The sequence below is a fragment of the Oncorhynchus nerka genome, linkage group LG14 (assembly GCF_034236695.1).
Source record: "Oncorhynchus nerka isolate Pitt River linkage group LG14, Oner_Uvic_2.0, whole genome shotgun sequence".
Taxonomy (NCBI): Eukaryota; Metazoa; Chordata; class Actinopteri; order Salmoniformes; family Salmonidae; genus Oncorhynchus; species Oncorhynchus nerka.
Window position 1 is genome coordinate 42,912,202 of NC_088409.1, and position 26,810 is coordinate 42,939,011.

Below are 26,810 nucleotides of genomic sequence, written 5' to 3' on the forward strand. Positions count from 1 at the left end.
GGCCGGCCGCCCAACAACCTGCCCGCTTGACCCTATCCCCTCCTCTCTTCTCCAGACCATTTCCGGAGACCTTCTCCTTACCTCACCTCGCTCATCAACTCATCCCTGACCGCTGGCTACGTCCCTTCCGTCTTCAAGAGAGCGAGAGTTGCACCCCTTCTGAAAAAACCTACACTCGATCCCTCCGATGTCAACAACTACAGACCAGTATCCCTTCTTTCTTTTCTCTCCAAAACTCTTGAACGTGCCGTCCTTGGCCAGCTCTCCCGCTATCACTCTCAGAATGACCTTCTTGATCCAAATCAGTCAGGTTTCAAGACTAGTCATTCAACTGAGACTGCTCTTCTCTGTATCACGGAGGCGCTCCGCACTGCTAAAGCTAACTCTCTCTCCTCTGCTCTCATCCTTCTAGACCTATCGGCTGCCTTCGATACTGTGAACCATCAGATCCTCCTCTCCACCCTCTCCGAGTTGGGCATCTCCGGCGCGGCCCACGCTTGGATTGCGTCCTACCTGACAGGTCGCTCCTACCAGGTGGCGTGGCGAGAATCCGTCTCCACACCACGTCCTCTCACCACTGGTGTCCCCCAGGGCTCTGTTCTAGGCCCTCTCCTATTCTCGCTATACACCAAGTCACTTGGCTCTGTCATAACCTCACATGGTCTCTCCTATCATTGCTATGCAGACGACACACAATTAATCTTCTCCTTTCCCCCTTCTGATGATCAGGTGGCGAATCGCATCTTTGCATGTCTGGCAGACATATCAGTGTGGATGACGGATCACCACCTCAAGCTGAACCTCGGCAAGACGGAGCTGCTCTTCCTCCCGGGGAAGGACTGCCCGTTCCATGATCTCGCCATCACGGTTGACAACTCCATTGTGTCCTCCTCCCAGAGCGCTAAGAACCTTGGCGTGATCCTGGACAACACCATATCGTTCTCAACTAACATCAAGGCGGTGGCCCGTTCCTGTAGGTTCATGCTCTACAACATCCGCAGAGTACGACCCTGCCTCACACAGGAAGCGGCGCAGGTCCTAATCCAGGCACTCGTCATCTCCCGTCTGGATTACTGCAACTCGCTGTTGGCTGGGCTCCCTGCCTGTGCCATTAAACCCCTACAACTCATCCAGAACGCCGCAGCCCGTCTGGTGTTCAACCTTCCCAAGTTCTCTCACGTCACCCCGCTCCTCCGCTCTCTCCACTGGCTTCCAGTTGAAGCTCGCATCCGCTACAAGACCATGGTGCTTGCCTACGGAGCTGTGAGGGGAACGGCACCTCAGTACCTCCAGGCTCTGATCAGGCCCTACACCCAAACAAGGGCACTGCGTTCATCCACCTCTGGCCTGCTCGCCTCCCTACCACTGAGGAAGTACAGTTCCCGCTCAGCCCAGTCAAAACTGTTCGCTGCTCTGGCCCCCCAATGGTGGAACAAACTCCCTCACGACGCCAGGACAGCGGAGTCAATCACCACCTTCCGGAGACACCTGAAACCCCACCTCTTTAAGGAATACCTAGGATAGGATAAAGTAATCCCTCTCACCCCCTAAAAGATTTAGATGCACTACTGTTCCACTGGATGTCATAAGGTGAATGCACCAATTTGTAAGTCGCTCTGGATAAGAGCGTCTGCTAAATGACTTAAATGTAAATGTAATTCATGTCTTCGTTAAGCCACGACTTGGTGAAACATAAGATATTACAGTTTTTAATGTCCCGTTGGTAGGATATACATGTTCGTAGTTTGTCTATTTTTACTATCCAGTGATTGTACGTTGGCTAATAGGATCGAAGGTAAAGGCAGATTACCCACTCGCCATCGGATCCTTACAAGGCATCCAGACCTACGTCCCCGATATCTCCGTCTCTTTCTCCTGCGAATGATGGGGATAAGGGCCTTGTCAGTCATCTGGAGTAAATCCTTTGTATCTGACTCTTTAAAGAAAAAATGATTCTTCCAGTACGGGGTGAGTAATCGCTGTCCTGATATCTAGAAGCTCTTTTCGGTCATAAGAGACGGTGGTAGAAACATTATGTACAAAATAAGTTACAAATCATTTGAAAAAGCACACACAATAGCACAATTGGTTAGGGGACAGTAAAACAGCAGCCATCTCCTCCGGCGCCATTACCAAATGTGTTCAAGATCCGTTTTGATTGGTATCCCACTCCACCATGATTCACCTTTCCTGTCAACATCATTAGTGACACTTGCCTGTCCTACATAAACCAAAGTGACAGGGGACAGCCACAATTGACCAAACATGAGGGCAATAGACCCCTGGGCCGCAGAGTGCTTCGCTCAGCTCAGTCACTTAGCTAATCAGGAATACTTTTTTTCCTTACTCAGCCCAGTTTAGCCCCTCTATGCACACATACTGTACAAACAAATACCCCCAAACACACACACACGCACAGCTTTGTGGCCTGCTACCCACTGCTACCCATTGTTGATAATATCCCTGGGTCCCAGAGGTGCTAGCAGCCCGGGTCTCTTGTAGCACGGTGAGCGCCCACATCCTGACCAACCGGGTTTGGTTCTTTTGTACGCCCTCCAACCCTTTAACCTGCTCCAGCCCAGAAACTTCCAGTTACAAAGAATAGTTATGAAGCCCTGGCCACCAGGAGGTTAACCCCTGCCCCGCCGTACGGCCAAAAAAAAGTTCATTTTAAAACAATAACATTCAGATCAGTAGAGCCTCCTCAGGGACTCCCCAGCAACCCCAGCGACTACCAATTCTATTTGTCTTGACAACTGCTGCTGTCTGTAGGGCTAGGCTATAGTACTGTACAGAGGACGGCATGGCCAGGCACACACACTCGCACACACACACACCACAGGATGCTATGGAGAGTGAAACGCAGGCACCCGGGTTCTACACACTGGGAAACATTATCTCAAGTGAAGGCTGTCATCAGTACAGCGTATGTAACAGTATAACTTTAGACAGTCCCCTCGCCCATACCCGGGCGTGAACCAGGGACCCTCTGCACACATCAACAACAGTCACCCACGAAGCATCGTTACCTCGTCCACAAAAGCCGCGGCCCTTCAAGGTCTCAGAGCAAGTGACGTCACCGATTCAAACGCTATTTAGCGCGCGCCACCGCTAACTAAGCTAGCCGTTTCACATCCGTTACACGTAGTCTATGAATCATGGCTTTTCTTGATGAGAAAGAAATGTCCAAATATTGTGGGGGAAGATTTTTTATAAGTACAGTAATATTGGCAGAAATATATATTATTCCCTCCTTATCCCCCCCATATTTTATCCCCCCTGTCAACTGAAAACTAGAATGGCGACAATTGTCACAGGTAAATAGGAATTAAACTGCATGAGTCCATGCTTCTGAGCTGTGTATCCAGTTGTGTATCCAGTGCCACCTTCAATCAGTGTGCTAAGATTAACCAAATACCTTCATGGATTATAAGAAGTTAGTCTTCATGCTGCATTTTTTTTACAGCATACTTGGAGTACTGTACCAACTGTCCCTGTACAGTAACATGAGTATGTGTTAATACTACTGTAGCTACTACTGTGTGAGAACAGAGCAAGCAGTTCTTCCAAAGGGGACATATTTTCAAATGCTCATATGAATTAAGCTGGTGAAATACGCTGGTGTGGTGAAACTTCTCTAGATCCATGATCTCACGTAGAACCAATCTGAGGGAGACCTGTGGTTCTGATCTGTGGTTTAGGAAAGCTGGCTGGATATAAATGTGTTCTGGGATGATTCTAGCTATTAGTGTGACGTATACAGATGTAGGATCTTAATTTGACCTGTATTGTCAGTAAAATAATCCCACAGCAACAGGATTTGAATGTTTAGTCCATAATGTTTCTTGATGGTTAGGCTATTAGTTGGCCAAAATTAGGCTATGTGAAAAGTGCAATACTGTTGAAATAACCATGTGTTAGTGTGGGTTTTCAGTGAATTTATGTAAATCACCAAATTCAGAAAATTCTCATCAACAAATGAGTGATCAAACTAAGATCCTATATCTGTAGGTTAGAAGAGAATAAACAGAATCATCAGGACTGTCAACAAGTCAGACGCATTCTCAAAAACAAAACGTCCCATTACAACTCGGTACCACCAAAATGCATATTGCCTTCTGAACTGTATCATTTCTCGGGTTGAAAGAAGACTGAAAGACAATCAATAATAAGCAAATGGCATCACTTTGGAAGAGGTCAAATGAAAAACAATGGTACAGTACATGATTCCCTATGCAGCTTATCTTAGAAGATATTTCTAGAAGTGAGTTAGCATACAAAGGATGCAAACATCCGTAAATAATATATTTTCAATGGTCTGCCAGTCTGCTGATGAGGAGAGAGGCCTTGCTGTTAGAACAAAGTTAGAGTAATAACAGATTGCACTGGCAGGACTACTGGCAGAGATACATGCCAGCATAGACTTACTGAGAAAACAGAGGTGGTGACTGGAAAATGACACCGAGTAAGAAATGCAGAACTACCTAACAAAAAGGCAGAGCACAGTGAGGAAATAGTGGTGAGACTGGGACTGGGAGTACCCTGAATGGTTCTAAGGTTATATTTGTGGATTATTCAATGCCCGAGAACACTTGAGAAAGTGGCTCGCTGTCTGCAAAAACAACTGTATGCTTTTAAAAGCTAAAAATCAACTGTTTTCGCGACTCCCCAGTGCAGCACCCCTGGGACAGTGCCTCTCATTGAACCTTTACCAAGCATCGACTTGGTGATTGAGTAAAATATATCACATGTAAATTGCGCTTTACTTAACCATTCACTTTACTTTGTATTAACTCTGTGATAAAGAACGTCTACAGACAGTTATGAGGGCCTCTAACCCTAAATACCTAGGCCCTCATTTATCAATGCTGCAGTGCGATCATTTCTAAGCAAAGTGTGGGATTTATGCATTTGTACTTACGCTTGAGAATGTGCGTAAATGTAAGCTAACCTCGGACCATGCGTATGCACAGCACCTTGTGGGTGAAAAGTCAAACTGATAATGAAATACCATCCACCAAATGGAGAAAGGATTGACATACTGGACCAAATCAGAAACAATGAAGAAAAAAGATACATGAATAGTTAATGTATTTCTGTTATAGACACTTACGCTATTAATAGATCTCCTCATTTAAGACTAATTGAATAATAAAGTCAATTAGAAAGAGAGTGGAATGCAAGGTAGGAGGCATTTTAGTTCAACCAGTTAAATAATACAGTATAAAAGGCAACACTGAGGCATTGTGACTTGTCCAAAATGGCAAATCGTGCATTGCTGGAGGATCTGCAAAAAGCTGCAATAACGCAGGGAGCGTGTTTTCAATGAGCTTGCAGATTGTTTTTGCTGAGAGCGACACTTGGCTTATTAGTAGATTTAGTTTTCTCAGGAATATTTGATTGTATCTCTGCAACCAACTCTCTCCAGTATTAGAAATGGAGACGAAACGCCCCAATGCCATCCCAATGCATACCCAAATCCTCTCCACCCTGGGATTTTTGGCCACTGGAACATTCCAACGGGGTATTGCGGATCGGTCTGGCATTTCACAACCAACCATGAGCTGAATATTGCCTGCAGTCCTTCATGGCATTATTTAATTGACCCCACAATACAGAAGGTTTCCGTCCACTGTGCAACAGGCCAGAGTGAAAAGGGATTTCCATACCATAGATGGATTTACCAATGTCAATGGAGCAATTGACTGCACCCACATTGCTATAAAATCACCATCATTGAGCGAATTCAACTTTGTCAACAGGAAAGGTTTCCATTCTGTCAATGTGCAGGTCATCTATGATTCACATTTGGCTTCGTTGAATGTAGTGGCCAAATGGGACACGAGTCATTCATTGTGCAGAACAGTTCAGTCAGCCTTAACCTCCAGGAATGAGTTGTTCATCATGGATGGCTTATTGGTAAGTGACTTGTTTTATTTGCAAAGTTTTATACAATTTATTTTTAATGGGGCTACCCATTAAAAACATGGCTGACTTCCCTCATAAACCCCTCAAATCAACAAGAGGCAAGGTACAACCAAGCTCACGCACAAGAACAGTGGAGCGCACCATAGGCCTGCTGAAAGGGAGTTGGCTGTGCTTGTCTGGGACAGGATGCACACTGCAATACCAGCCTAGCAAGGTTTGCCTCTGAAATTACGTGCCTTCAAATGCCATTACATGAATGTAATACAATGTGCAAATTCCTTTTTAGGTTTGCTACATTGTCAAGGCTTGCAGTGTGCTCCACAATATTGCAATCAAAAGTGGCATTCCACCGAATGATCCACCCAGACCCGATGAGCCTGACAGGGAGTGATTCCCACCACCCATAGCCCTGGCACTGAGGACAAGAGTCAATATTATACAACGGTTTTAGGCATCTATTCTTCCAAATATTGTAATCAAATCGATAAGGATAACACATTTACATTGCACCAGAATTTATCATCTCCCATGGTTGACACAAACAACAAGTTCTTTCAATGATTGATTTCTCAGGCCGTTGCATACATCCTCCAGCTGCTGTTTGAGTCCAATAATTGATGTGTTGATCTCTTCATGTTGTTTCAGGACTGCACCAGTCAAAACACGTGGCGCAGCTAAAGCGCTCACCAAAGAGGACACCCTTCTTGTAGGCCTGGGGCTGAGGGGTCAGGCAATTCACCCACATCTGTCAAGATTTCATGTTATTTTTGTTAGTCATTTTGTTACACATTTTGTTATACTGTATTTTTGTTATATTTGTCAAGAAAAAATATTTACATGTTGTCCATGTCTGAATATGGTTGCAAAAATCAAGTTTGACTTACCATAAGTTGGTGTCTGGTATTCCTTCAGGGTCTGGGAGAGGATCCTCAATAGCACCTTCACATATGATGCCAGAAACTGAGGTCTCCCCAATTATGCTGCCAATGAGCTGGTCCATAGCAGACAGTGAAGAGTCACTCTGCCCTCCTCCTGTTGCACTTATATACCTTTTGTGGATCATAATTTTTTTGGGGGGCATATGTTTTCAAATCCAATCATTTATTTTTAATTTCATTAACTGAATTTACCAAAGCTCTTACCTGCTCCCAAGCAATATATGTCATCTTATTTGTCAAGCCATTGCTGAGGGCTTGTTTTTCTTCCACCTTGGTGATCAAAAGTTCAATTTCTGCATCCAAAAAGTTATCTTCTTCTTTGATTTCTCCATTTTGTCAGCCAAAAATTAGTGACATTTCTTGCAGCTTTAAAGGGTAGGTTTGTGACCATAACTGGTCATTTAGGGCGGTTATTTATGTAAATGAGACTTCACGTGCACTAGCACAGTGTTTCAGAACATGTCTGATTCATCAAGGCAAAATACTTACAGGTGTGTGTAAATCAAGCATACGAGCAATTTTTGTACTTGCGAACATTCTAAATTCTCTTTGTACGAGTTCATTTAGAAGCTTTTCTACACAACATTGATAAAGGAGAACCCTGGAGACTATGGCCATTTCGTTCTCTGGTCCCTATCCCCAAGAGCTAACTGGCTGCCCAGAGCAAGGGCAAGTAATGTCTTCTCAATAAAGATGGCATCAGCGAAGAGAGGCCCGACTTTTTACTTTCAAAGCTCTTTCCATTCAATTATAATGAGACTGTCCTTTCAAGTGACATGAGGAGAAACTATGAAATGGCCATAAAAATGTACAATTCCACATTCGTATTTTACAATTCTTCTAATTAGGATTCACATTTCCCGATGGAGGATGTCACCCTGCCCTCTTCACAGCTTTCTATTGTATTTTCACTTTTAACACAGTATTGAGATTTATAGGTCATATGTTTTGACAGAATAGAATTGTAGATACATTTTCACATGCTCAATTGATGCAGACATTTACTATGTAAACTGTTTTGATGTAAGTGTTATACCAGAACATTATAAAAATAGAGGAAAGTCCTGAAATATGACATTAAATTTAGATACACATTGTTAGCTTTCATACTTGAGTAATTACAAGAGCTAAATTATCCTTGTCTCTTCATGACTATTGCAACTAAATACAGGTACATGTCTACTGCCTTAAGCATATACTGTAGACATTCACTTACTCAGACAACAACCAATACGGAAATGAGAACTGTGCATTGGTCAAACTCTACTCTGGCATAGGCCAGGAGGTCAACAACTGGTTAACCAAGATGACCTCACTGGGCCAGAGTGAAGAGTGAATGAAGACAGGGTCTGGCCCTGTCCTGCGGTGAGGGAGGAAGCGCCCTATACTAGCTAAGGGGAAAAGCTTCTATCCTTCTGTCCTGACCGAGTGCAGTGGTCGGGCACCAGAGAATTAACTGTGACCCCACAACGTTCCAAAATAAGTCAAAGCTGGAGTGGAGGAAATGAAAGTACGTGGAAAGTTTCGGGACATAAAAATCAAACCACACTTCCAAAATACAAATCTGACCAAATAAACCAGAGATATATAATATTGTACGAATCATTTTTTAAACAATGGAGAGAATGAGAGAATGACATACACAAGCACTTCATTACAATATACTGTACAAATTTTAACTCAGGACTAGTGAAATGCTATTGAGATCAATCGCCATGGTGACTCTACTAATAAGATAAAATAGGCATAATTGCGGCTCATATTTATTTAACCTATTTCCAAATTCCACTTAGCCTGAGAAGAGTGTCATCGACCTTCATATGCCACAATAAAAACCTGCTTAGCTAAGGTAACGACCTTCCATTGAGGATAATAAACTTCCGTGGGAGGTTTGTTTACATGTTTTATATACAGGCAGGCCCCTCAGACAGGTTGGCATTGGCAGAGGTCATTTTCTATCATACAATACAATTGGTAGGTGCCTGACCCAACGTCAAAAACACAGTTTCAATTTACCCATGACTCAAATGTCAACACAGGGACAGTCTGGACTTTAAGCCAGACATATTTGGATTAGAGAGAGATCTGGAGCAGAGTTGGATGTGCCACTGACATAAATAGAGCTCGAATTTAGCAAGGGCCCTGTTTTGACACACAAACACAATGTTGCTGCTGCTAAGCAAGTTGTGTGTCAGAAAAACTTTATTTCTGCATTGCCATTCAACACTGGGCGCACACTGGTTGAATCAACGTTGTTTCAAATGTGGAGCAGAAGTGGAATTGACTGTTTCCAGTGGGACAGGAGATTTTGTTCTGGGTGCTAAGTTATTATTGTCCAGTACAAACCGCAGTTTAAGTGATAAGGGCTGAGATCCCAGGATATTACAGACAGCCCTGCATGGGGAGAAGAATTAGAGGGCATCTTTGGTGCAGCTCCAGAAACGTGCTGCTATTGAGCCATCACTATTTACAGCTTTCTCCCTATGAAGCGCCAGGTAAGACAACATGTCTCAAGAGATCACAGCCTCTCACATCTGGTCAGTTCAAAAACATCTGGACGTAACTCACAAATAATTGCTTCCTCTCAAAAAGAAAAAAAGATGTGTGCATTATAGAATCATTCATCACCGGATATAGCTCACGCTGAATCCATAGAGAAATCATTAAAGACAAAAAAAATGTTATGAATAATTCAACCCTCATGGACATGTAGAATTGAAATACATGCAAGACAATTTGCTATTTCATTTGCATCAATACGAGATTTCATATTTGATCAAACCTTCCATACCATACAATGATTACCCAAAAATACAAGTACAACTACTTCCCAATACTTTTAAATACTTGAGGTGCGGTTTATTTCGCTTGACCAGCTTTTGAATGTCTTACATATAACCCTCTTCGAGTTGAGTGTCGACCCTTGCTTCTCATTGGTTCTATTGTACCTGGCAAGCTAAATCAAGTGCACCTCAAGTATTTGACATACTGTATGTATTTGACCCAGGTCAGAAGCTAACCCAGACTGATGGCCATACCGTGAGCAAAGCGATGGACCCAGTAGTAGGCGAAGTCCACCACTAGGAAAGCCAGCCACCATGCCCAGGCAGAGTCCCAGGGTAGCTCCAGTACATAGAAGTTGTTCCACATGTAGATGTAAGTGGTTATTTCAAACCGCTTGCAAATAGCCAGGAAGAAAATAACACATGTATTTAGTTCAGTCACAACTGAATTTTACAAAAAAATACCTTAAGTAGGGCCTTCCGAGTGGCACAGTGGTCTAAGGCACTGGATTGCAGTTGCTAGCTGTGCCACTAGAGATCCTGGTTTGAGTCCAGGCTCTGTCGCAGCCGGCTGCAACCGGGAGACACATGGGGCGGCGTACAATTGGCCCGGCGTCGTCTGGGTTAGGGTAGGGTTTGGCTAGCAGAGATATCCTTGTCCCATTGCGCTCTAGTGACTCCTGTGGTGGGCAGGGTGCATGCACGCTGACACGGTTGCCAGGTGTACCGTGTTTCCTCCGACACATTGGTGTGGTTGGCTTCTGGGTTAAGCAGGCATTGTGTCAAGAAACAGTGCGGCTTGGCAGGGTTGTGTTTCGGAGTACGCATGGCTCTCGACCTTCGCCTCTCCCGAGTCTGTACTGGAGTTGCAGCGATGAGACAAGACTGTAACTACCAATTGGATACCATGAAATTGGGGAGAAAAAGGGGTAAAAGTAAAAACAAATATTACAACAACAACAAAAATAATCCCTTAAGTAGCTAGACTGCAAATAGATAAGCAGATTCACAGATTCTCCACAATACATTTCAGGTGCACAGTTAGATCATCTTACAGTATACCATTTTTGTATATATATATTTTTTTTTTACATATACAGCCATACATTATCATAAGAGATGCACTTCTGTAATTACTTTTCTATAGAACTCAATGGACCAGTTTCCTGGACACAAATTAAGCCTAGTCCTGGACTAAAAAGCCATTTCTATGGAGATTCTCCATTGATCATTATTTTTAGTTTAGGAAGAGGCTTAGGCTTCCCTATAGGAATTCTAGAAACCTACAAGAAAGTTTAGAGTTTACCCGCGTGGGCATTCTAGAAATGATACCAGCTGACACTGAGGTGACGACATCACTGACGCAGGCCAATGGGGTTCCATCCTTCAGCAGGCTCACCACCAGCTCTACAACCATCAAGCCCATAAAGAACGGGGTGGCCTGTAGTCACAGCAGAGGAGAACAAATACGAATCAACAGTCCAAGCACAATGAAAACTCCACCACTTCTCGGTCTTGTGTTTCCTTGAACGCTTACAGTAACCTCACATGTTTGTCTTGGAAAATGAACAATAAAAAGGGCTTTCATGTCTTGTGATGCATGATGTTTCCCTGATGGCTCTATGGTGAAGCTACACAGGGATAGTCACATATCATCTCTCCCTGAGGATTTATTTCAGCTTCCAGTGGAGAAGAAAACACTTGAACAACTCATAGAAATAATATTTGGAGGAACGTTTCATTTCAATCGGTCTCGTTACATCACATGACCAGACGACTACACGTGCACGTTTCGCAAACAACATGTGTGATTGATACTAGTTCAGACTGAAGACATGAATACCTGATGCGTCTGAATATTATCCATCCATATATAATAAGTAATGTAAAAAGTGGACCATGTCTGTAAAATGTATATACTATGTTCATGTAACAAAGGGGGAAAAAAAGAAGAAAAAAAGATGCTGTAAAAACGAAGTTATTATTTTGTCCTCCAATTAGGGCAATTTTTGGATACGCCAAAAAACAAAACAAAAACATTTATGTCTTCATATGGCTAAAGTTATTCTATTCTATTATTTAGTATTCCATACAATAAGTATGCTACATACAGTATCTGCTGCATTAGGTATTACGTAGATGTGGAGTATGCAAGAACAGAATAGGAGGTATTTACTAGGAAATTACTAGAGGTTACCAAAAATGGTTTCCATCATGTCATAATTGTGACATCAACAGTGTGTTGGACCTGTTGGCTAGTCTTAGGAAATGACCATATCACTCGTGATTGACCTGACCTGGTCACCTAAACCTTCATCTGGTCATGTGACTGCACCCAAGGGGTGTGTGTGGAACGTGGATCGCTAGGTGTAGACCTGGAGGTGGAATAGGATGTGTGTGTGTGTGTGTGTGTGTTAGTGCGATCTAGAGGACCACGAGGGACCGACGATCACACGCTACACTCCAACATCTGGCAGAGGACTGACGGACTGCATCTAACAAATGGGCTCAGAGCGCAAGCACTCTCTCTCCAAACCCACTGAGTGAGAGAGAGATTATCATTTTGGATTCTGGCTTGAACGTTCCCTCTTTTTCTCATATCTAGAGTATTGTTTTACCTCGTCAGAGCTGTGTTCTTGACAGCTTTCCACTTTATTTGGGAAGGAATTCAGATTCTCATGCCATGCGAAAAAGGGGATGCCGAGGGAATGGGTTGTTTTGGACTTTAAAAAAAAAATCTTTCTTAATGTGTTTGTTTGACCTTCACAATCACTGTGTTTACTCTGTGTGGCATTTTCCTCCAAACAACAGGACAAATGAAAACAAGTCTTATGAAGGCTGTAACATGCTTTGGGCTTGTGAAAATTGTCAAGGGAGTCTTTAATAGTTTTATATAAATCTCTGTTTTTGGTCTTAAGATCTTGCAAAGCGAATGACATTGTGGAACAGATGTTGGTATTATCCCATATAGGGCCATTTTTATCAGGCTGTAGATGAGTGACGTTAGCCGCGGGTTTGTGATGGGGAAGACACAAACCCTGTACACTCTCTTGTGAGAGTATGTCTACTTTGTCCTAAAGTAACAGGTAGAATGTATCTTGTTGTAACTGGATAATCAATTAAACTATGGCAGGAATTAAATCAGACAAGCAATGTTAATTGCAGTGTTTTTATTTAAAAACAACTTATTTACATACTGAACTATGATGATAATCCCACTATACAGAGGTTCAACTGATCAGTGGCTTTTGTAGAGGGACAAGTAATGATGCTTTGTGGGTGACAGTTGTTGATGTGATCAGAGGGTCCCTTCTCCTCCCTCCTGAATCCTCCTCCCCCTCCCCCCCCCTCCTCCCTCTCTGCAGATGACTTCGTCAACCATTTTGAAAAGAAGGTCGACGACATCCGATCCTCGTTTGCTAAGTCAAACGACACCGCTGGTTCTGCTCACACTGCCCTACCCTGTGCTCTGACCTCTTTCTCCCCTCTCTCTCCAGATGAAATCTCGCGTCTTGTGACGGCCGGCCGCCCAACAACCTGCCCGCTTGACCCTATTCCCTCCTCTCTTCTCCAGACCATTTCCGGAGACCTTCTCCCTTACCTCACCTCGCTCATCAACTCATCCCTGACCGCTGGCTACGTCCCTTCCGTCTTCAAGAGAGCGAGAGTTGCACCCCTTCTGAAAAAAACCTACACTCGATCCCTCCGATGTCAACAACTACAGACCAGTATCCCTTCTTTCTTTTCTCTCCAAAACTCTTGAACGTGCCGTCCTTGGCCAGCTCTCCCGCTATCTCTCTCAGAATGACCTTCTTGATCCAAATCAGTCAGGTTTCAAGACTAGTCATTCAACTGAGACTGCTCTTCTCTGTATCACGGAGGCCCTCCGCACTGCTAAAGCTAACTCTCTCTCCTCTGCTCTCATCCTTCTAGACCTATCGGCTGCCTTCGATACTGTGAACCATCAGATCCTCCTCTCCACCCTCTCCGAGTTGGGCATCTCCGGCGCGGCCCACGCTTGGATTGCGTCCTACCTGACAGGTCGCTCCTACCAGGTGGCGTGGCGAGAATCTGTCTCCTCACCACGCGCTCTCACCACTGGCGTCCCCCAGGGCTCTGTTCTAGGCCCTCTCCTATTCTCGCTATACACCAAGTCACTTGGCTCTGTCATAACCTCACATGGTCTCTCCTATCATTGCTATGCAGACGACACACAATTAATCTTCTCCTTTCCCCCTTCTGATGACCAGGTGGCGAATCGCATCTCTGCATGTCTGGCAGACATATCAGTGTGGATGACGGATCACCACCTCAAGCTGAACCTCGGCAAGACGGAGCTGCTCTTCCTCCCGGGGATGGACTGCCCGTTCCATGATCTCGCCATCACGGTTGACAACTCCATTGTGTCCTCCTCCCAGAGCGCTAAGAACCTTGGCGTGATCCTGGACAACACCCTGTCGTTCTCAACTAACATCAAGGCGGTGGCCCGTTCTTGTAGGTTCATGCTCTACAACATCCGCAGAGTACGACCCTGCCTCACACAGGAAGCGGCGCAGGTCCTAATCCAGGCACTTGTCATCTCCCGTCTGGATTACTGCAACTCGCTGTTGGCTGGGCTCCCTGCCTGTGCCATTAAACCCCTACAACTCATCCAGAACGCCGCAGCCCGTCTGGTGTTCAACCTTCCCAAGTTCTCTCACGTCACCCCGCTCCTCCGCTCTCTCCACTGGCTTCCAGTTGAAGCTCGCATCCGCTACAAGACCATGGTGCTTGCCTACGGAGCTGTGAGGGGAACGGCACCTCAGTACCTCCAGGCTCTGATCAGGCCCTACACCCAAACAAGGGCACTGCGTTCATCCACCTCTGGCCTGCTCGCCTCCCTACCACTGAGGAAGTACAGTTCCCGCGCAGCCCAGTCAAAACTGTTCGCTGCTCTGGCCCCCAATGGTGGAACAAACTCCCTCACGACGCCAGGACAGCGGAGTCAATCACCACCTTCCGGAGACACCTGAAACCCCACCTCTTTCAGGAATACCTAGGATAGGATAAAGTAATCCTTCTCACCCCCTTAAAAGATTTAGATGCACTATTGTAAAGTGGCTGTTCCACTGGATGTCTTAAGGTGAACGCACCAATTTGTAAGTCGCTCTGGATAAGAGCGTCTGCTAAATGACTTAAATGTAAATGTAAATGTTTGAGCCCAGATTGAGACAAGGAATGGGACGGAAGCAAAAATGTTACAGGTGAGCTAGTTTGCTCCTGCAGAAACAGGAAATGTAGATTATAATTCAGTGACATTTTTGTAGGTGTTGATACATTTTTCGTAAGGGAAAATCAAGCATGACATTTCAAAGTAGAAATTACAAACTTCAGAAGCCTTTTTTAACCTCATATACACTGCCAGTTCTACATTTCCTGCAATGCATGAAAGTTATCCTGCAACAGGGTGATCAAATTAAGATCCTGCACCTGTACATAGTCAACCAAATGTTTTTGACACTTACATGTAGGCTATCCTACACAGACTAGTGCACAGAGTGATGACTACATCACAAACAACACTCAGCACCGAAACAAGCGTGACACACCCATGCAAACATCACATGCAACTCTGTAACAATACTGAAGTAAATGAGGTTGTTTCATTACAGTTTGTGTGGAGCAGGATTAAAACACTGAGGAGTCCTGCTGTTTGGGTAATTGTTTTTTCTCGATTCACATGGCTTTATAGAAGCCTGTTAAAACGTGAGCTTTATCCCTCAAATAATAAACATGTTGATTTTAGGATTTCGCTAAACCTTTATCATCCAGATGTCACAATAAAAAGTATTGGTGTGTTCTGTTCATTTGCACTGGGTGCTCAAGTCAAAAGTGGTCCTAAAATACAACAATATTTAATCCCCGTTGTGTTCGTTTCATGTTAATTAATTCTGCCACATTATAGCTGATTACAAATCCATAATAACACATATTATCACCTAATGTCGTGTTAGATCTTTTTATCAACTTAAGTTATTGTGAACATTACACGTTTTGAACTTCTATTTGCTATACAACTCATTTTGAGTAAAGAAAAGCATAATGTATGGATTATTTTGACAATAATAAATACTCAGATAAAACATATTGTGCTATCTATCACAGACTACTTTGTGTCAAAGTTTAACAAGGACTCTCTCCTCCTCACCAGTGTCATGTGTTTCTGGCACATTATTGTTCTTATGTGCTGTCATTTTTGGACCGGAATTAAAGTGCGCCTGTTTATTACACTCTGCTCTCCTGCAGCTGACTTCGCCTGCCGTACACACCCCTGACAGTGCGTGCGTGCGTGTGCTCAAACACACATGCATATGGGGGTCTGGGAGAGGAAGAGTGTCCATCTGATGAATGGGCATGTGCCTGAACTCAATTTTATACACTAATTGTAGTCTCACCCATTAATTTCTAATGACCGGTCATGACCGGGAACACCATAGGTGTACAAAAGTTATATAAACACCCAAAATGTTGATGAAAATCATCAAAATGTATTTTGTCTGTTCAGATGCCCTGTGTGGACAAAGTCATTGAACTTTAAGACAATCAGTTTAAATTAACTACATTTTTCAGAGAGAAAGGTTCAATTCAGGCGGGTTAACAGACATCCCCCACCATTGGACTGAACAGGGCACACCTCCCCATGCTCATGATCAAATACATATTGTTTGTCTAAAACTAAGGATTTGAGAGAGAATATGAAAATAAATGTACTAATATCATATATGAAAATATGAACCATACAGCCAACATTCAAGCCCATATATGACAAACAATAACAGCAGCTACACTTTGTATCTTTTATACAACGTCATGCAATAGCTATATGAAGAGTTTACGGTCTTAACTAGGCTACTGCAGAAACCAGTGGTGATATAGTCACTCTACAGCACCACTTCCCTGACAGTTCCTACAGGTTTGTGACCATCTTTGTGAATATTTATGAATATACAGTAGCATATATGATATCATTCAAACTAAGTGTGCAGACTTTCCTTCGCTATGTTTATACATTTCAAGTGTGTCACTCCTAGCATGAGCGCCACAATATCGATTGTCAAAAAAAAAAACACAAAACCCATCAAACCACTCCAGCGTTTTTAACAGCGAACTCACCTGCTGAACGTATGGCGGGACATCCTCCACATTTTCAAATGACGATTCGTTTGGTGTGACAATGTAAAAAATGAACCTAATACCCTTGGTCAATGAGACTAGGGCCTTCAATCCGTCAATCCCTCTACGCAAGGTGATACTAAACCAATCGTCTGGGGAATTTGAATTGCTTTAACACGCATAGTCATCGAATGTCATTTGAACTGAGAGATAACTGTGTCGTTCTATTGGCACTCTTCAGAGGCAGGATACAGTAAATGGATCATAGGTCAGGTACGGGGTTGGTTGTTTTGTCTCAGGACTGACAATGCCTTCAGCTGCCATTAAATCTTACCATAGTATCAATTCCAGAAATGAAAAGATAACAAATAAGTGTGGTGGTCTTTCATGTATATTATGAAGAAACCAGCTATGACATTATCAGACCATTCTGTCTGTGGTCTGTCTTTACTCTTACATTCCATTGATTTGCAGGTCATGGATAATTGTTAGGTATCAAATAGTGAAGCCCTATTAATTCACATGACATCTAATTAGCCTATTAATTGATGTTAAATATGTAAACTTTCAGAGTTAACTTTTTTCTTGCTGGAGAGGAGAGACTATTTCGAAAAAGGAGAATGTTGCATCACCTGACATGAAAAGAAGGCAGAGAGCATTAAATAATCAACTGCGCATAAAGATAATGGAGAGATGGGTGACATTTGGTGTACAAACTGGAAACAGTTATCAATTTTAGAAATCCTCATTGTCAAAAAAAGACTTGCAATAGGTGATTGCGCATTTAATTTAAAGGCCCAATGCAGCCGTTTTTAATCAAAATAGCTGTTGTTGGGAAAGGTTTGGGATGCTCTTTGCTATTGGTCTATTAAACGATGTACTAACCAAAACTCCCGCTCATGTAAACCTGCTGATCAGAACAGGGGTTCTTAAACTTTTTCAGCAAATTCTGTGTTTTCCTGGGACCCAAGCTTAGGAAAATATGCAACTACACATAAATATTGGTACATTTCATTGCCCTTATGCCTAAAACAAATGCAATATAGACAAAAACATAACTATTAAATATCCATATAAATATATATTCATGTTTATTTTCCCCCATTAAAAACACTTACATATCTGTCTAAGTTGGAACTGTTGCCGTTAAAATACAATAAATAATTTTCATTCTGAACTGGAATAAACTGATTGATCACATCGCACAGACGAATAAGAGAACACACACACACACACAGGCGTTTTGATAGTGCATCCCTAAGTATCAGTACAGATGATCAGGCCTATCTTGCTGTAGAAATGATTGTTGAAAGAAAGTTTAGGTTGGAACTGTTGCTGTTAAAATACAATACATATCTTTTTATTTTGAACTGCAATAAACTGATTGATCACATCACACAGATGTAGACTAGAAAACACACACAGTCCTATTGAGAGCATGTTGGTGGGAGAAGGTGAGGACCAAAGCGCAGCATGGTACGTGTTCATGTTTGTTTATTGACACTGAAAACTAAATACAAAAATAACAAAAGGGAATAACCAAAACAGTCCTGAAAGGTGAAAAACACTAAACAGAAATCAACTACCCACAAAACCCATGTGGGAAAAAGCTACCTAAGAATGGTTCTCAATCAGAGACAACGATAGACAGCTGCCTCTGATTGAGAACCACACCCGGCCAAACAACAAAGAAATACAAAACATAGAAAATGAACATAGAATGCCCACCCTAGTCACACACTGGCCTAACCAAAATAGAGAGTAAAAGCCTCTATGGCCAGGGCGTGACAGCAGGAGACCGCTTCCTGCTGTAGATGAGCAACCCAGAACTGTGTTTGGCTCCAAAAGCATCTTGCTTCAATCAGTTGATTCCAGTTAAGAATAAAAATTATGATTGTATTTTAACAGCAACAGTTCCAACCTAGACCAGTTTTCAGCAATAATTTCTACAGTAAGATGTACAGTAGGCCTGATCATTATTAATCTTCATTTGTACTGTTACTAGGGTTGCACTACCAGTAGCTAGCTTACTTTGGTGAATAATAGTGTAATGACCTGACTAGATCATAAATGAACAATTGTCCAGACAGAGGCTTGAGTTTGCGAATTGACGGTTTATTAAACCAACTTTACACAGGCTACTGTTTGGGCCGTAGCACACGCCAAATAGATGACAGATAACCCACAAGCCAATCGTGACCTTCTCTTGTGAAGCCCAGACGTAAGAGAGAGAGAACAAAGGCTGAACCTGGTCTTAACTTCCAATGCTCCACCCCCCTGCCCAACCCCCCCCTCCACGCCACTCCGCCAACCACCAGGATGCCCGGCATCAGAACATTCCAGGCATTCCCGTGATTGGCAGATAGCAGGTTGATTGACATGTCGGACCCCGCGAACACCGGGTACTGGTCAGTACAACACAACCACCTCCTAGCCTAGCACATAACACACAGCTGTCTGTGCGGGTCGCTACACAGCCCCCCCCCCCACCACAAAGTCTCTCGTCCCCGAGGGAACAAACAAAGTCTCTGAAGCGACCCGGAGGTCTCCTTTGCCTGCGTGGCCGTGATGGTCGCAGAGTGCCCCTCTGGGAACCAGGGGATGAAGGCAGGGATATGGGGGACAAGGAAGCGGGAACGGGTAATATAGTCCGTGGCTCTGGGGAACCACGCGGTGACACCGGGGGGGAGACAGGGGGAGTGGGCTGTCTGGAGCCTTGTCTGCGGCACCTGAGGGTGGGTGCCTGGAGAATGTCATTGCCAGAGAGGGGAATTGTGGGGGTTCCTGGGGTTTGGGGAGAAGAGGCCCCTCTGTATGGGGCTAACCTGTCCCGGTGCAGTGCCACCTTTCTCCCCCCCTGGGAGGAAGCTGCACCCGGTACACAACCTCCCCTACCCTCTCCAGGACACTGCAGGGTCCCACCCAGTGACTGTCCAACTTGGGGCATCTGCCTTTTTTTCTTAGGGGGCTGTAGACCCAGACCAGCTCCCCAGCCACAAAGTGCCTTCCCCGGGTGTGCACGTCATAGTTCCTTTTCTGCCTCACACCTGCATTCACCAGCTGCTCTCTGGCGAAGGTGTGGGCTGTCTCCAGGCGGTCCTGGAGTCTCCGGGCATACTCCGGCCCCGGAGGAACATGAGGGCTATCCAGGGGTGCGGATCTCTCTCCCCAGCATGAGGAGGGCAGGCGTGCAGGAGGTGGAGTCTTGAACAGCGGAGCGGCATGCCATGAGGACCATAGGCAGGTGCTTGTCCCAGTCACGCTGGTGTTTGGAAGAGACGATGGCCAGCTGCTGTCCAAGCGTTTTGTTGAAGCGCTCCACAAGGCCATCACTTTGAGGATGGAGAGGAGTAGTGCGGGTCTTGTGCATACCCAGCCTCTCACACATGGTGGCGAACACACGGGACTCAAAGTTTCTGCCTTGGTCGCTGTGGATGGACTCTGCAGCTCCAAACCTGCTGAACATCCCCACTGGCAGGGCGTCGACGATGGTCTCTGCCTCCTGGTCAGGCAGAGCATAGGCCTCGGGCCATTTTGTGAAATAGTCCATGGCCGTGAGCACCCAGCGGTTTCCACTGTCTGTGGTGGGGAACGGCCCAACTACATCCACTCCCACCCTCTCCATGGGAGCCCCCACTGGGAACTGTTGGAGCTGAGCATGAGAGCGGCCTGGGGGCCCTTTCTCGCTGTGCAGTTGTCACAGCGGCGACAAAAGTCCTCCACATCCCTCTTGTGCTGCCCCAGTAGAAGCCCTGACGGAGACGGCGCAGTGTTTTTGTGACCCCAAAGTGTCCAGTCCCCACCCCCCATGAGTACTCTGGAGCACAGCCTCCCGCAATGCTTTTGGGACCACCACCTGCCACCTCTCCTCTCCCGTAGCTGACTCCTTCCATGCCCGCTGTAGCACGCCATCAGCCAGCCGCAGTCTCTCAAACTTCGACCACAACCTTTTGGTCGCGAGTGAGAGCGCTGTCACCTCTTCCCATGGTGGCCTCACCTGCGCCTCTACCCACTGTAGCACTGGCTGTAGGTCTGTGTCCCGTCCCTGCTGCTGCCGCCATTCAGCCACGTCGACAGTCTGCAGCTCACAGCAGACAGGCCCGCTCGCCCGACACACTGTGGCACAGACACCCTCCTCTGCCCGCAGCTCTCTCCCGTCCCTCTCTCCGTTCACAGTGGCGGCAGCCGTCTGCAGTACAGGGCCGACGGGACATGGCGTCGGCGTTGGAGTGGCGTGCCCCTGCCCTGTGCACCACCGTGAAGTCATACGGCTGAAGCTCCTCCAACCAGCGTGCCACCTGCCCCTCTGGCTCTCTGAAAGACATGAGCCACTGGAGAGCAGAGTGGTCAGTCCTTACAGTAAAGGGCAGACCACCCAGGTAGTACTTGAAGTGTTTGACGGAAGCCACAACAGCCAAGAGCTCCCGCCGGGTGACACAGTAGCGGCGCTCATGTTTGTCAAATGTTTTGCTGAAGTACGCCACCACTCTCTCCCCCTCTGGCCCCACCTGGGCCAGCACCCCACCCATGCCCACATTGCTCGCGTCTGTGTCCAGGATAAAGGGCAAGGTGAGGTCAGGGGGGGCGAGCACGGGGGCCTCGATCAGTGCACGTTTGAGGGTGTTGAACGCCTCCTCACACTCCACTGTCCAAGTGAAAGCCTTGTCCTTCGGCAGCAGGTGGTTCAGTGGAGCAGCAACGCTTGAGAAGCCCCGTACAAACCTCCTGTAGTACGAGGCCAGGCCCAGGAAGCTCTTCAGCTGACGCTGGTCGGTGGGGGTGGGCCAGTCTCTGACAGCGCCTACCTTGTCCTCCATGGTGCTGATCCCCTCCTTCCCCACTCGTTGGCCCAAGAAGGACACCTCTCTCCTCATGAAGTGGCACTTCTCGGGGTGGAGCTTCAGACCTGTGGCAGCCACCCTCTCCAGCACACGCCGTAGCGCCCCCAGGGCTGACTGGAAGGAGCTGCCATGGGCCAGGATGTCATCGAGGTATACCAGACACTGCTGTCGGGGGATGCCATCCAGCACCCTGTCCATCAAACGCTCAAAAGTAGCTGGAGCGTTGCACAGGCCAAAGCACAGGACCTTGAACTGCCAGTGTCCTCTGTTAGTGGAGAACGCAGTTTTGGCTCTGGCCTCTGGGGAGAGGGGCACCTGCCAGTAGCCGCTGCGGAGGTCTAGTGAGGAGAACCAGGAGGACCCCTAACCAGGTCCAGCGACTCATCGATACGTGGTATGGGGTATGAGTCCTTCCTGGTTACCTCATTCAGCCGCCTGTAGTCCGCACAGAACCTCAGCTTGCCCCCTTCTTCGGAACCATGACGACTGGCGCCGCCCAGGGGCTGTCTGAGGGCTCAATGAAGTCTGCCCGCTGCATCTCCAACACAGCCTTGTCTGCCGCCTCCTGGCGTGCCAGCGGGATACGGCGGGGACGCATCTTGATGGGTCGAGCATCACCTGTGTCGATCTCATGCTGCACCAGATGGGTCTGACCCACCTCTTCCTGACTCAACGCAAAGCTGTCTCTGAATTCAAACAGCAACCGCCACAACCGTTCCTGCTGCTCGGGGTCAAGACCAACACAGTTCCTCCCCATATCTCCCTCACTGCAGACAGTGTCCTCTCCTCTCCCATCTGGGGTAGCTGGGCTGGGGGTGCGGCCCGGGCTCACAGAGGGCTGTGTCATGGAGGTAGCTGGGGAATGTAACACACCGCCGTAGGTGACAGGGGGACTGGGGAAAAGTCACACACAGCTGTGGGGGAGGGGCGCAGCCATGAGTCTCTGCTGCTTTAACTGTTGGAGTACAGGGTTTGTTGGGTTGAGTGAATGTGACATTAGGGGGGCCATGGTGACTTCCGTCCCTCCCTGGAAGCTCAGTGTGCCCCTATTTAGGTCTAACTGGCAGCCTGTGCTCCTAAGAAAGTCCAACCCCAGGATACAAGGGTCCTGCACAGCCGCCACCCACACAGGATGACGCACAGTCCTGCCCCTACTGTCAGAGTCATTATTCCCTTCCCTTTCATGGGTGCCAGCTCACCTGTGACTGTGCGGAGCTGCACAGTTGTAGGCTCACACTGAGTCCAACCTGGCACAATATCTGGCCTCACCAGGGTTACTGTGGACCCAGTGTCCACCAGGGCGGAGCAGGGCACCCCCTCCACAGTGACAGGGACATGACAAAAGTCCCCAACACAGGTCCGGCCCACCACAACAACAGGCTCCATCCGCTTGCCCTCGTCTGCTTCTGGGGAAGTGGAGCCTTGCTTCCCGTCTGTGCCGGTGGGCTCCTCCTGAAGATGATGGTGGTTGGGATAGAAAGCCAGGGGTCCACACTACCCGGTCTATGCGGACCCGAGCCGTTTCCCTGAGCTCTGGGGGACATGGGGCAATCTCGGCGCAGATGGCCTGGCTGGCCACAACCCAGCAGACCCTGGGACCAGGGCTTGTGTTTCGTGCCGCCTGTAGCGACACAGCCCGAATGAGTTCTGTCATTTCGGCCACCCAAGCAGGCTTTTCCGGCTCCGGGCTGCTCTGCCCCCAGCTCGCACAGAGGGTGTGTCTCCCTGCACCCCCACCAAAGCCCCAGCTGAAGCCCCAGCCCACACCAGCTCCCTCTCCAAAGCCATCTCCAAGGCTGTCTGCAATGACTCAGGATGAGCCAGCTGGGTCTGTATGCGCAGCTCCGTAGGGAGAGCGCCTGTATGAACTGGTCCCGTGCTAGCTCGCTCTGCACGGAGGGGGCATGTGAGCATATGCCCGCCGAGAGAGGCTCTCAATGTCATTAGCTAGCACCCGTAGAGGCTCTCCAGGCTGCCTCGTCTATTACTCAGTTCGGAGCGCAGTAGCCCGGGCTGTACACACTGTCCATAGCGCCTCCTCAGTGCTCCCACTAGAGCACCATAATCATGCCTGTCCTCGGGGCTAATCAAAAACAAACAGGCCAGAGCTTCATCCGTGAGGCATAAAGCCAACTGCAGTGCCCTTTCTTCATCCGACCACCCCCTAAAATGAGCTAACAGTTCAAACTGAGCATGAAAAGCTTCCCAATCCGCCTTACCGGAATACTTCGGGGTCTTAACAGATACGGATGCAGCCGGGAACTGGGCGCCGCCATGTTTGTTTACATCCTGAGCCCCAGATTCCTCGTCACGCCGCGTCGCGTCGCCACTTCGGTCCGCCCACCAGAATCTGGGCGCGAAATACACTCGACGAAGCACTCATGCCCGCTTCAGCCGCCATCACTCTAACGTCCTCCCTCAAGCGGCCTCTGCGCTCCGACGCCCTGGCGATCTCCTCAGACAGAACCCCCGACGTCCATTCACACGCACCTCCTTGGCCATAATCGTCCCCTACCTCCACCTTCACTTTCGGATTCCCTCGAAGCATTTTCAATCCCCGTTCTCACCTACGGTAGCTAGCCACATAAGTCAGCTAGCTAGCTGGCTAACTTGTATCAACGTTTTTACTTCTGACACCAATGTAATGACCTGACTAGATCATAAATGAACAATTGTCCAGACAGAGGCTTGAGTTTGCGAATTGACGGTTTATTAAACCAACTTTACACAGGCTACTGTTTGGGCCGTAGCACACGCCAAATAGATGACAGATAACCCACAAGCCAATCGTGACCTTCTCTTGTGAAGCCCAGACGTAAGAGAGAGAGATCAAAGGCTGAACCTGGTCTTAACTTCCAATGCTCCGCCCGCCTGCCCAACCCCCCCTCCACGCCACTCCGCCAACCACCAGGATGCCCGGCATCAGAACATTCCAGGCATTCCCGTGATTGGCAGATAGCAGGTTGATTGACATGTCGGACCCCGCGAACACCGGGTACTGGTCAGTACAACACAACCACCTCCTAGCCTAGCACATAACACACAGCTGTCTGTGCGGGTCGCTACAATAGCTATTAGCTGTGTACAAGGCCAGGGGATTGTTTGAAAGAGAACCTCACATCGACTACTATGAGAGTTAGTTAGTACTCCCTTATTTCTGTTATAAAATGAAAACAATGCCTTGTTAGCTTACTTACTTTTCCACTGTCGAAGCAGTTTCTTGAAGCATGCTGCCCTGTTCTGAAAGAACTCGTTGGGTTTACGATCATGCAGTGGATGTTTGGTCAGGATGTGTCGTTTCATTACTTAGCACTTCCCCGCACAAAACACATTGTGGGCGCTTCTCGTTATAAATTTCTATGAAAGAGAAACTGCCGCTGTTTATGCGTTTCATGACAATTGAGCTCAGTAAAAACTTGTGGCTAGCATTAATCCATTTGATGACAGCGGCGAGTGTGAATGACAAGTCAGTGGCAGACAGCGCATCATCTGCTGCATCGCGTGTGTCGCGGAGTAATCTTGCAGAAAAAAAGATCAGGTAAACCGTGAAACACACAGGCATCCAGTGATGCCAATTTAGCAATTTTGTTGCTAGATTTAGCAACTTTTCAGAGTACCCTGGCAACCTTTTTTTTTCAAACAGCACCTAGCAACAAATTTAGCTACTTTTAAAAATGTATTTGGAACTTTTAGCAACTTTTGAATGTCCCCTCTAAATGAGACAAAAACGATTTTCTCTGTCACACATTCAGTCATAACACACGTACCTGGCTGCAAAAGTGCATTGTGAGTGATGTCAGCAGGCGCTCAGCTCGTGCACAGGCAGCAGCAGGCCAGCAGCAATTTCAGCAAATGTTGGCTGACTGCAGCAGCAGTAGTATGCGTTCGACGAGACAAACCCAATGAATATAGTTGGTCACAAGTGTTTGATCTTGAACAGAACATACAACATCAATCAACATGTCTCAATCAAAATTGTACAGAAAAGAGTGGGAGTCTGTACCTGAATTTAAAGGGTGTCTGAAGCCAATAATTGGGGATGATTGTCGGGCATACTGTGCGTACTGACATAAAAAAAACATTGTGCTACAGCAAAGCATATAAATAAATCAAAACCATACAAGGCAGTCTACATTACCACAGTTGGTTAAAAAAGTGGATAACTGCAAATTGTTCTGAATGTGTAGGTTTAATTGTTGAAAAGAAAAGAAAATGTAATTGTTCAATAATTCAATGTGTTGTGTTTAAAAATAAATATGCGATCATATAAAATGTGTTGTGTTTATATTACTTTTACAAATAAAAAATATATAATAAACAAACAAATCTAAACAAAAAAATGTCAAATCATATTTTTCGCAGAGATGGCCAGTCAATTTGAGTAAGGTTATTGTGTATTCTACGTACTGACGTCATCACACAATGACATCACAACGTCATTTAGCAACTTTTAGCAACAAATCGACCTGCCTCTAGCAACTTCCCCTGAAAATTAGTTGGCAACACTGCAGGCATCTCCCTCTCACACTAACGCAGCTGCCAAACTGAGCAGAGACGCTTCTAAGCAGAGAGTGCATTTGGCCAAATCAATTCCAGAAATTAATTAAATAATTATACATTTACTCTGACACATCGCAACACACAACTAACAGTGGGTCGCAACCCATACGTTAAGAAAGGCTGGATTGGAAGGTCTGTATAGATTGTATTTTCAACCAGCAACTATCAGGAAATAACACTGACTACATTTCATCACACTTTTACACTGTTAGCTGCTGTACAATATGATACAAAACAAAGTAAAAACAGAATTTTGACTGCACTGTGCCTTTAATAGGTACAGTATGATTGTAATTGATTCATACTGTTTCATCATGTTTACCACACAGTTAGCTTTTGGTCAAAACTACACTTTATTGCTAGCTTGCACTACAAAGTTCACAGTCTCCAAAATACTGTTCTAGCTCCAATTTAGAATGCACACTCACATTGTGGTGAAAGAGGAGATCAAGTCTTGAAATTATTCAATGATATTGTAATAGAATATGATCCTTTCGCAGGTTCTCCTGTGGGGCTTTGGCAGAAGTCCCTACCCTGCCCTGAGAAAAAGGTGAATTAGGCATGCACCCCATCAACAGTTCTCTACACGTTGGCTAATGTTTAATTCA

The 26,810-nt window shown here is 46.1% G+C and overlaps 1 protein-coding gene across 1 annotated transcript; it reads right to left on the reverse strand.

Annotated features, from left to right (window-relative positions):
- Nucleotides 1-9,881: 9,881 nt before the first annotated feature.
- LOC115142243 (alkylglycerol monooxygenase-like) lies at nt 9,882-24,945 on the reverse strand. Its single transcript, XM_029681695.2, has 4 exons — nt 24,840-24,945; nt 16,802-16,953; nt 10,956-11,090; nt 9,882-10,043 (listed from the first exon to the last, which is right to left on the reverse strand). Exons 1-4 carry the CDS (start codon nt 24,943-24,945, stop codon nt 9,882-9,884), a joined length of 555 nt encoding a protein of 184 aa, XP_029537555.2.
- Between the last annotated feature and the right edge of the window lie 1,865 nt (nt 24,946-26,810).

Bases quoted from the DNA above. Each gene is read 5' to 3' on its own strand.
- LOC115142243 (XM_029681695.2), bottom strand. From the start codon at position 24,945: ATGAAACGACACATCCTGACCAAACATCCACTGCATGATCGTAAACCC. The intron at 16,954-24,839 runs GTAAGTAAGCTA...CAAATTCCCCAG, and splicing joins ACTGCTTCGACAGTGGAAAA to ACGATTGGTTTAGTATCACC. The intron at 11,091-16,801 runs GTGAGTTCGCTG...CTGTGACTACAG, and splicing joins TCCCGCCATACGTTCAGCAG to GCCACCCCGTTCTTTATGGG.